This window comes from Oncorhynchus mykiss, chromosome 6 (genome assembly GCF_013265735.2).
Source record: "Oncorhynchus mykiss isolate Arlee chromosome 6, USDA_OmykA_1.1, whole genome shotgun sequence".
Taxonomy (NCBI): domain Eukaryota; kingdom Metazoa; phylum Chordata; class Actinopteri; order Salmoniformes; family Salmonidae; genus Oncorhynchus; species Oncorhynchus mykiss.
In genome coordinates, this window is record NC_048570.1 from 82,538,906 (window position 1) to 82,549,567 (window position 10,662).

General features: G+C 43.2%; 1 protein-coding gene across 3 annotated transcripts in view; it reads left to right on the forward strand.

The window, feature by feature from the left end:
- LOC110526694 (proprotein convertase subtilisin/kexin type 6-like) overlaps nucleotides 1–10,662 on the forward strand; it is a 95,083-nt gene that overhangs the window by 6,388 nt on the left and 78,033 nt on the right. For all 3 annotated transcript variants that reach the window (XM_036981183.1, XM_036981182.1, XM_036981181.1), the window contains exons 3-6: nucleotides 1,208–1,333; nucleotides 2,861–3,004; nucleotides 4,529–4,605; nucleotides 8,829–8,917. In XM_036981183.1, coding sequence (XP_036837078.1) covers nucleotides 1,208–1,333; nucleotides 2,861–3,004; nucleotides 4,529–4,605; nucleotides 8,829–8,917 — 436 coding nt within the window. The remainder of the gene's footprint in view (nucleotides 1–1,207; nucleotides 1,334–2,860; nucleotides 3,005–4,528; nucleotides 4,606–8,828; nucleotides 8,918–10,662) is intronic.

The window sequence follows — 10,662 nt, forward strand, 5'->3', positions numbered from 1 at the left end:
CACACACACACACAGGGACCAAGAGAAGGCAATCCAATCAAAATCCTATCAGAACCTCGAGACAGATACACTTGGATAGATACATAGATACATGTATCACATCAGGCCCATCAGGTATTACTGGAGGCCTCCTACCACCCTCCACTAATAGCCTACAGGCAGCTTTAAGAATAAAAGTGCAGCTGTTTGGGGAGCCTCTCCTCTGGCCTTCTCCCTGAGATTATCTCACTCAGACAGGCAGGATCTCAAGAGTAATAAAAGCCAAAGCCCAAAGTCTGGAGCTCCTCGACAGAGCTCATCCTGATCATATCACGCTCTAAGCCCTGTGTGTTTAAATGAAAGGTTGGGGCTGATGCCTAGAAACCAATTTTACCTCTGTCAGGCCTCTGATTTGCTGTCCCCCCCCCAGCCTGTGTGATTTCACCACCAACCACTGTCACAACATAACTTATCAAGAAGAGAAATCTAAACACGTCATCTATATGGTTTCTGGGCCTCTCACCACAACCACTGGTCAGACCAACTACAGTAGGCTATATACAGTAGTTAATAAGATAGGACAGGTTTCCCGGATACAGATTAAACCTAGTCCTGGACTTTAAAGCTATTTCAATTGATATTCTCCATTGAGCATGCTTTTAAGTCTATGGCCAGGCTTAATCTGTGTCTGGGAAACGGGCCCATTGTGTACAATTAACTCCTAATATGCAATGGTTTGAGACTGCTATGAAGGCATGCACTGAATCGGAGCATGCAGACACCACATGCAGTTAAAACACGTCTTTGAATTGCGACCGCACTGCACGTAAACAGAGTGTATGCAAGGTGCTTTGTGAATTTGTATTTCAATGTGTATCACATGGATTAAGAATAGATAGGATGGCTCCCAAATGCCCCCTGTTCCCTATGTAGTGCAATACCTATGCGCCTTGGTTAAAACTAGTGCTCTACATAGCAAACAGGGTGCCATTTGGGACAGATACGTAGTCATTCATTCCAATTTGCAAATCGACAAACGTGTTTGTTTGTTAATGTGTGTAAAACCCATATCCATCCATGCAAGCCACAGTGTCCCTATGGTCTCTCTACTGTGTGTGTGTGTGTGTGTGTGTGTGTGTGTGTGTGTGTGTGTGTGTGTGTGTGTGTGTGTGTGTGTGTGTGTGTGTGTGTGTGTGTGTGTGTGTGTGTGTGTGTGATGTCTTTTTAGGTTGACTGGGTCCAACAGCAGCTAGTGAAGCAGAGAGTAAAGAGATACATCAAAAGCGACACCAGAAGCCCTGACCCCAACTTCGTCCACTTCAACGACCCCAAATGGTCCAACATGTGGTATATTGTAAGTACACTACATATCTACCATCTATCCTCACTGGAGTCATATATGTAGTAGTACTTGAAATAATTGAATCAAGGAATAAATAATTATCTGAAATGAAAATCAGGGTCATATTCATTAGGACACGCAGTGGAAAACTTTACTCGGCCCTGGTCAAAAGTAGTGCATTATCTAGGGAATAGAGTGCCATTTTGGATGGACCCAAACGAGTGCCCTCACTTCCCCTTGACACCATCGATCCCCCTGTTTAAGGTACACCACTATTCCCTGAACATGTTTTTGTCACCACACCAGTCTAATACAAACTGCCTTGAGTTAATGCATCTCTGCGGCTACGGTCCGGTCGTCTTTTAGTAATTAAACCAGGTTGACGATAAGAGCTTTGGGTCGGAACTCAAGTGTGAAATTGTCCAGAGCCTGCAGTTCTGTTGTCTACTCGGGAGAAGTGTCCGAACTTCTCAGGGCTCAGGGTAAATCTGGGGTGAGGATGGATTAGATGCTATAGAGGCGATGGATGTGGGCAAAATGATTCACTACCTGAATGTGCACTACATGGCAAGAATGGAACTGTTGCCTATGCTGGGGATGGGCCTCCGCTTTGGCATTCCGTGGGAGAAGACATTTTTAAACAGACAGATGGCCTATAATGGTTTCTCTCCCACAGAGCTTACGTTGTATATCTCTTTATCCTATATCTCATGCCAGAGTCTGTTGGGGCGAGTGTTTAACATGCATACTAAAAATAGGAGTCAAGGGGCAGAATCCTAATGCTCTTTAAGAAACGTGGGCTGGGTAAATGTAGGGGAAGTGCTGGGTTGTGATACTGGGTTTGGATCCAGACCTGGTTCTCTTAAATACTTTGAGCATTTGATAGATTAAGCCTGCCTGGAATGCCAGATGGGCAGAGTTGACACTTTTTGGACTATTCTGTTCCATTGTGCCAGACAAGCTAAATCAAGCACTGTTAAAGTATTTGAAAGAAAACACATTATGTGAACCCAGATCTGTTGGAGGGGATTGGGTGATATAACATATAGAGAGATGATAATGGATGGAGAATGTATACTCAGGGTCATGTTTGTCTCACATCATCCTAATGCTGGGTGAGTTCAGAAGGGCACACCTTATCAAAATGTTTTGCAACAGAAAATGAAAATCTGTGTTCCTATTGGACAATATCTGGTAGTACCTCCCAGATGAATTCTGTTTTGAAACCTTTTGTACCTATTTAACACGACCCTAGTATCCTGCCAGACAGTTTCACTCATCTGAGGGGAACAAAATTTGCTCTTCAATGTCCTCACATTCAAATTAGGAAGTGGGATGCAAAGATAAAAAAATGACAAACTCAAGGACAACCAAGCCATCGCTGTTGAATAAAGGGAACTTATTTTCAATTTTTAAGGTTGTCAGTGACACATCGGTTGACATGACAGATATACGTACTGATTAACATAGGACCCCAGTCTGACCACTCCTCTGTTTCCTATTAACATTGTATGTGTCCTCTGTGGTCCTCTTTCTCAGCACTGTACAGACAAGAACAATCGCTGTCGGTCAGAGATGAACATTCTGGCAGCGTGGCAGAGAGGCTACACGGGCAAGAACGTGGTGGTCACCATCCTGGACGACGGCATCGAGAGGAACCACCCTGACCTGGCACAGAACTATGTAAGTATACTATTGGGGTCTCTTCACATAGTCAAAAGTTTTGTTCACATATTCCTAGCACACAATGACTACATCAAGCTTGTGACTCTGAAAACTCATTGGATGCATTTGCATTTTGTTTGGGTTGTGTTTTGGGTTGTGTTTTGGGTTATGTTTTGGGTTGTGTTTTGGGTTGTGTTTTGGGTTGTGTTTTGGGTTGTGTTTTGGGTTGTGTTTTGGGTTGTGTTTTGGGTTGTGTTTTGGGTTGTGTTTTGGGTTGTGTTTTGGGTTGTGTTTTGGGTTGTGTTTTGGGTGGTGTTTTTGGTTGTGTTTTGCCCAGTGGGAACTGAATGGTGAGTGATTTTTATGTTTTGAAAGGGCTACAGTAAAGTAAAGTGTTTATATATTCCAAAATGATGTCGCTGTCAAATGAAAAATTACAACTGCTATCAGTGCCCATCCCTAATGGATATGAATAAAGATGTGTACAGAATATAACACAGAAAATACCATAACGTCCACCACCACCACCGTAGTTGTTGGAAAGGACAATGTGAAAAGAAAATACCCGGCCAGAACAGTTTAAACAGAAAGGGTATGCCCACACTGCTAGTATTTGTTGAGGCCATAACAACACACCACCTTTGTCGGACACATTTCATTTCTGTGCCTGACACATTGGATTACGTCTCTAAATTATGGCCGGTGTTGATTCCAATCTGTCTCTGGTTCTTTAATAGCGCACGAGATGAGATATGACTGAAATGCGGAAAAACCATGGCAATATATTTCCTTTTCTGTTTTATGTCCTTTAGTGAGCAAGACATGCTTTGTTTTCTCCTTCTATCTGTCTCTCTGTCCCTCTGTCTCTGTCTCTCTGTCCCTCTGTCTCTGTCCCTCTGTCTCTGTCTCTCTGTCCCTCTGTCTCTCTGTCCCTCTGTCTCTGTCTCTCTCTCTGTCTGTCTCTCTGTCTCTCTGTCCCTCTGTCTGTCTCTCTGTCTCTCTGTCTCTGTCCCTCTGTCTCTGTCTCTCTCTCTGTCTGTCTCTCTGTCTCTCTGTCCCTCTGTCTGTCTCTCTGTCTCTCTGTCTCTCTCTCTCTGTCTCTCTGTCCCTCTGTCTCTGTCTCTGTCTCTCTGTCTCTGTCTCTGTCTCTGTCTCTGTCTCTCTGTCTCTGTCTGTCTCTCTGTCCCTCTGTCTGTCTCTCTGTCTCTCTCTCTCTGTCCCTCTGTCTCTGTCTCTCTGTCTCTCTGTCTCTCTGTCCCTCTGTCTCTGTCTCTGTCTCTCTGTCCCTCTGTCTCTGTCTCTGTCTCTCTGTCCCTCTGTCTCTGTCTCTCTGTCTCTCTGTCTCTCTTTCTCTGTCTCTCTGTCCCTCTGTCTCTGTCCCTCTGTCTCTGTCTCTCTGTCCCTCTGTCTCTGTCTCTGTCTCTCTGTCCCTCTGTCTCTGTCCCTCTGTCTCTGTCCCTCTGTCTCTGTCTCTCTGTCTCTCTTTCTCTGTCTCTCTGTCCCTCTGTCTCTGTCCCTCTGTCTCTGTCTCTCTCTCTCCAGGACCAGCTGGCGAGTTATGATGTCAACGGGAACGACCATGATCCAACTCCTCGTTATGATTCTAGCAACGAGAACAAGTGAGAGCAAACATCCTTCAGTCCCCATCCTATCCCTCTATCCTTCATTTATTCCCTCCCTCTCCGTCCTTCTACGTCATCACTTCATTCCTTCACCTATCCATCCATCCTTATATTCCTCATGTATTTATTCCCCTGTCCCTCTATCCATCATCCATCACTCTATTCCCTCTTCACCTATCCATCCATCCTTATATTCCCTCTTCCCCTCTCCTTATCCTTATCCATCCTTCCATTCCCTCTTCCCCTCTCCTTATCCTTATCCATCCTTCCATTCCCTCTTCCCCTCTCCTTACCCTTATCCATCCTTCCATTCCCTCTTCCCCTCTCCTTATCCTTATCCATCCTTCCATTCCCTATTCCCCTCTCCTTATCCTTATCCATCCTTCCATTCGCTCTTCCCCTCTCCTTATCCTTATCCATCCTTCCATTCCCTCTTCCCCTCTCCTTATCCTTATCCATCCTTCCATTCCCTCTTCCCCTCTCCTTATCCATCCTTCCATTCACTCTTTCCACTCACCCCTCCATTACTTGCAACCCTTTCTATTCCCCGTTCCCCATCCCCACGTACCTCCATTCCTCCATCCTTCTATTCCTCCATATTTCCTTCCATCTATCCCAATGTACCTTTACTATGTACCTTTATCACTATTTTCCTCCATCCCTCCATCTCTCCATCAACCCATCCATTGGGCTATTGACAGGAGGGTCCATGTCACACTTCCCTACACCACGCTTCTGATGTGACCTAAATGACTCATGCACTGTTTTAATGTACATCATTATTAATATGGTACTTTAATGAAACACTTTGACTTCCATCTCTGGTGGATGTGGCTGGGTGTGCATATGCTGCCTTGTAGGGTCTCTCTCTCTCTCTCTGTCTGAGGTCTACAGGCTGGCTAATGAATATAAACAGCACACAAAGACAACTTTGAAATGTGACAGGAAAATGTGATGGCCTTGAAATGTGACAGGAAAATGTGATGGCCTTGAAATGTGACAGGAAAATGTGATGGCCTTGAAATGTGACAGGAAAATGTGATGGCCTTGAAATGTGACAGGAAAATGTGATGGCCTTGAAATGTGACAGGAAAATGTGATGGCCTTGAAATATGACAGGAAAATGTGATGGCCTTGAAATGTGACAGGAAAATGTGATGGCCTTGAAATGTGACAGGAAAATGTGATGGCCTTGAAATGTGACAGGAAAATGTGATGGCATTGAAATGTGACAGGAAAATGTGATGGCCTTGAAATGTGACAGGAAAATGTGATGGCCTTGAAATGTGACAGGAAAATGTGATGGCCTTGAAATGTGACAGGAAAATGTGATGGCCTTGAAATGTGACAGGAAAATGTGATGGCCTTGAAATGTGACAGGAAAATGTGATGGCCTTGAAATGTGACAGGAAAATGTGATGGCCTTGAAATGTGACAGGAAAATGTGATGGCCTTGAAATGTGACAGGAAAATGTGATGGCCTTGAAATGTGACAGGAAAATGTGATGGCCTTGAAATGTGTCACCCAGCTGCAGTGCACCACTGTTTTATTTGTCATTGAACCTCGTGTTGTTTTTATCATACTTGTCCCACTGGAACATTCCATTGGTGACGATTTGAGCAACTTGCTATGAAATAGTTTGACTTGATTTGTGACCTACTTTATTCTATTATACGTATTCAGTTACACACATGTCTCATCTATGGTTATAAACAGACTCCAGACCAGATAGACTAGTCACTCATCATATCCTGTTGTGTATTCAGTTACACACATGTCTCATCTATGGTTATAAACTGACTCCAGACTAGATAGACTAGTCACTCATCATATCCTGTTGTGTATTCAGTTACACACATGTCTCATCTATGGTTATAAACAGACTCCAGACCAGATAGACTAGTCACTCATCATATCCTGTTGTGTATTCAGTTACACACATGTCTCATCTATGGTTATAAACTGACTCCAGACTAGATAGACTAGTCACTCATCATATCCTGTTGTGTATTCAGTTACACACATGTCTCATCTATGGTTATAAACTGACTCCAGACCAGACAGACTAGTCACTCATCATATCCTGTTGTGTATTCAGTTTGAGAGTTACTTATTCAGTTACACAAATGTCTCATCTATGGTTATAAACTGACTCCAGACCAGATAGACTAGTCACTCATCATATCCTGTTGTGTATTCAGTTACACACATGTCTCATCTATGGTTATAAACTGACTCCAGACCAGATAGACTAGTCACTCATCATATCCTGTTGTGTATTCAGTTACACAAATGTCTCATCTATGGTTATAAACAGACTCCAGACCAGATAGACTAGTCACTCATCATATCCTGTTGTGTATTCAGTTAGACAAACGTCTCATCTATGGTTAGAAACTGACTCCAGACCAGACAGACTAGTCACACATCATATCCTGTTGTGTATTCAGTTGCTATCATCGTGTTTCTTATTGCTGCACTGAAGGCATTTCTGTCACAACACAAACTTCACCAAGCAATCAAATTAATCTGGAGTCTTGTTGACAAGCAAACAAACCCAAAAGGTCTTTATTGATGTTCTCCTCCATCTCTCTCCCCTTCATACCTCTCTCTCTGTATAGTGTAATTCACCCCTGGCTGTAGAGGGAAACGTAATTGGGATCAGGGGGAGAGGGAAAAAAACTATTAAAGAGAAAGCCATTCATGTCGTTTCTCTGTCACCCAGCCTTGGTGAGATGAGTTCCCTGGATGCACCTGGACTGGGGTGAGATTAGTGTGTGTGTGTGTGCATTGGTATACAGGCCTGATCTCTCTCCTCTTAAACTCATTACTGCGTGGCCTAACAGGAGGCGATGTGACACCATGTTTTGTAATCCACCATGTTTGGCCACACATACATTTTCAAACAAGGCGACCAGCTGCACTGCAGGGGAGTGAACAGCATACTGGTCCTCGTACTCACCTCAGTTATCGCTTTCTCGTGAGAAAGGACTGGAACAACACTCCTTGTAGTTCTCCTCTCTTTATCTGTTTCTCTCCATCACGCTCTCACTAATTCCACATCTCAGTTGAAGGCTGAAATTCACCTTTTACAGTTTCAGTAGATCTCTGTATTCAGTACGATAGCGTCTTTGTCACTTCCTTACTTAAAACTTCACAACATTTTCTCATCTCATCTTTTCTCTTCTCAATCTTTTTTTCATCTCAATATTTTCTCATCTAATTTCGCTTTAAAACATCTATTTGGTGAGTCTGGTTTGTTTTTGTGAAGAGGTGAAGTAAGAGGTTTTTCATGTCTCTAGCTGGTGAAACAGTCATTATCCAGTAGCCGTCGGTCCCTTGGTGCTGTAGACTCCTATCAGGTGTGTTAACATGCTGTGATAAAGAGCGTAGGGAAGGAGAGAGAGAGAGAGAGAGAAGAAGGGAATGAGGAAGAGTGTCAGGTGTTGAATATTCACTCCTCCACCACCTGCTGAGCCTGTGAAGAGAGGATAACCTTTACTTCATTCCAGAGGTGGACTGATCCCTTCTGTTTGTGTGATATGTAAATGAAGAGTGGGAGATGAAATGCTTAGTATAGACCTTCAACTCTTTTCAGTCCTTTACTAGTCCTTATGTTTAGTGACGGTATTACCCTGGACAGCCTCGAAGAGGACGGACCCTTCTGAGCCTGGGTCCTGGTACACTATTAGAAAAAAGGGTTCCAAAAGGGTTCTTTGGATGTTCCCATTGGAGAACCCTTTTAGGTTCCATGTAGAACCCTCTGTGGGAAGGGTTTTACATGAAACCCAAAAGGGCTCTACCTGGAACCAAAAAGGGTTCTACAAAGGGTTCTCTTATGGGGACAGCCGAAGAACCATTCTAGGTTTTAGATAGCACCTTTTTTTCTAAGAGTGTAGTAAAGTTTCTTCCTTGTAGGGAATTGTTCCCTGTGCTTCTGCTTGTGATTGTTGTTTGGTCGAGGCACGGTTACTGCAAAATCACTTTGTGACAACTGCTTTATAAATAGGATTTATTTGATTGGAGCCATTTTAGATAAGGTACATGTGCCAGCACTACCATAAGATAACATTCATTTACATTGGAATGAGTTTCTGTATGACAGCATTCCATCATGTAGTTCTCCTGGGCTAATACTGGCCATACTGATGAAAAACGTTCCTCTTCTTGCTCCATCTCTCCTCTCCTCTCGCTCCCCCTCTGTTCTTTTTCTCTCCAGACATGGGACGCGGTGTGCCGGTGAGGTTGCAGCTGTGGCCAATAACTCCCACTGCATTGTGGGAATTGCATACAATGCACGCATTGGAGGTATAGTATCCTCTCCTCTCCTCTCCTCTCCTCTCCTCTCCTCTCCTCTCCTCTCCTCTCCTCTCCTCTCCTCTCAGACAGAATTATTCTGCACGTGTGCACCAGATTAACCTTGACTTGTCCTGCTCTGTGTAAAAAGTGTGTGTGAGAGGTGTAATAAGAATGTTTCTCTAGCTTGCAGCGTTAAGCTGTGGACGTTCATGCGTTCACAAGGCATTAATCCCGGCGCGGTTTCTGTGATGTCAAATGTCGAGTGTTTTTAATCAAAGGACAGAATCTCACATCCCCTCCCACTGTCTTGTCTTCTCTGCAGCTGTGCTGAAAGCGCAGGCATTTTTGTCTTTCTCCCTCTCTCTTTTTCCATTCATCCATCTCTCTATCTCCCTCTCTCTTTGTCTTTCTCCCTCTCTCTTTTTCCATTCATCCATCTCTCTATCTCCCTCTCTCTTTGTCTTTCTCCCTCTCTTTTTCCATTCATCCATCTCTCTATCTCCCTCTCTCTTTGTCTTTCTCCCTCTCTCTTTTTCCATTCATCCATCTCTCTATCTCCCTCTCTCTTTGTCTTTCTCCCTCTCTCTTTTTCCATTCATCCATCTCTCTATCTCCCTCTCTCTTTGTCTTTCTCCCTCTCTCTTTTTCCATTCATCCATCTCTTTATCTCCCTCTCTCTTTGTCTTTCTCCCTCTCTCTTTTTCCATTCATCCATCTCTCTATCTCCCTCTCTCTTTGTCTTTCTCCCTCTCTCTTTTTCCATTCATCCATCTCTTTATCTCCCTCTCTCTTTGTCTTTATCTCTCTCTCTTTTTCCATTCATCCATCTCTCTATCTCCCTCTCTCTTTCTTCTCTCACCCCATTGATCCCTCTCTCGTTTTAAACATATTTCTCTCTCTTTCTCTATTTCTTCTCTTTATAACCCTCTCTCTCATCTGCAGATGTCTGGAATGGTACAAGTAGCCATTACAGTACTATAGTGTAGTGAATGGTGCAAGTAGCCTTTACAGTACTATAGTTAGTGAATGGTGCAAGTAGCCTTTACAGTACTATAGTTAGTGAATGGTGCAAGTAGCCTTTGCAGTACTATAGTGTAGTGAATGGTACTAGTAGTCTTTACAGTACTATAGTGTAGTGAATGGTACCAGTAGCCTTTACAGTACTATAGTGTAGTGAATGGTACCAGTAGCCTTTACAGTACTATAGTGTAGTGAATGGTACCAGTAGCCTTTACAGTACTATAGTGTAGTGAATGGTACCAGTAGCCTTTACAGTACTGTAGTGTAGTGAATGGTACAAGTAGCCTTTACAGTACTATAGTGTAATTAATGGTACCAGTAGCCTTTACAGTACTATAGTGTAGTGAATGGTACCAGTAGCCTTTACAGTACTATAGTGTAGTGAATGGTACCAGTAGTCTTTACAGTACTATAGTGTAGTTAATGGTACCAGTACTCTTTACAGTACGTGTAGTGAATGGTACCAGTAGCCTTTACAGTACTATAGTGTAGTGAATGGTACCAGTAGTCTTTACAGTACTGTAGTGTAGTGAATTGTACCAGTAGTCTTTACAGTACGTGTAGTGAATGGTACAAGTAGTCTTTACAGTACTATAGTGTAGTGAATGGTACAAGTAGTCTTTACAGTACTATAGTGTAGTGAATGGTACCAGTAGTCTTTACAGTACGTGTAGTGAATGGTACAAGTAGTCTTTACAGAACTATAGTGTAGTGAATGGTACAAGTAGTCTTTA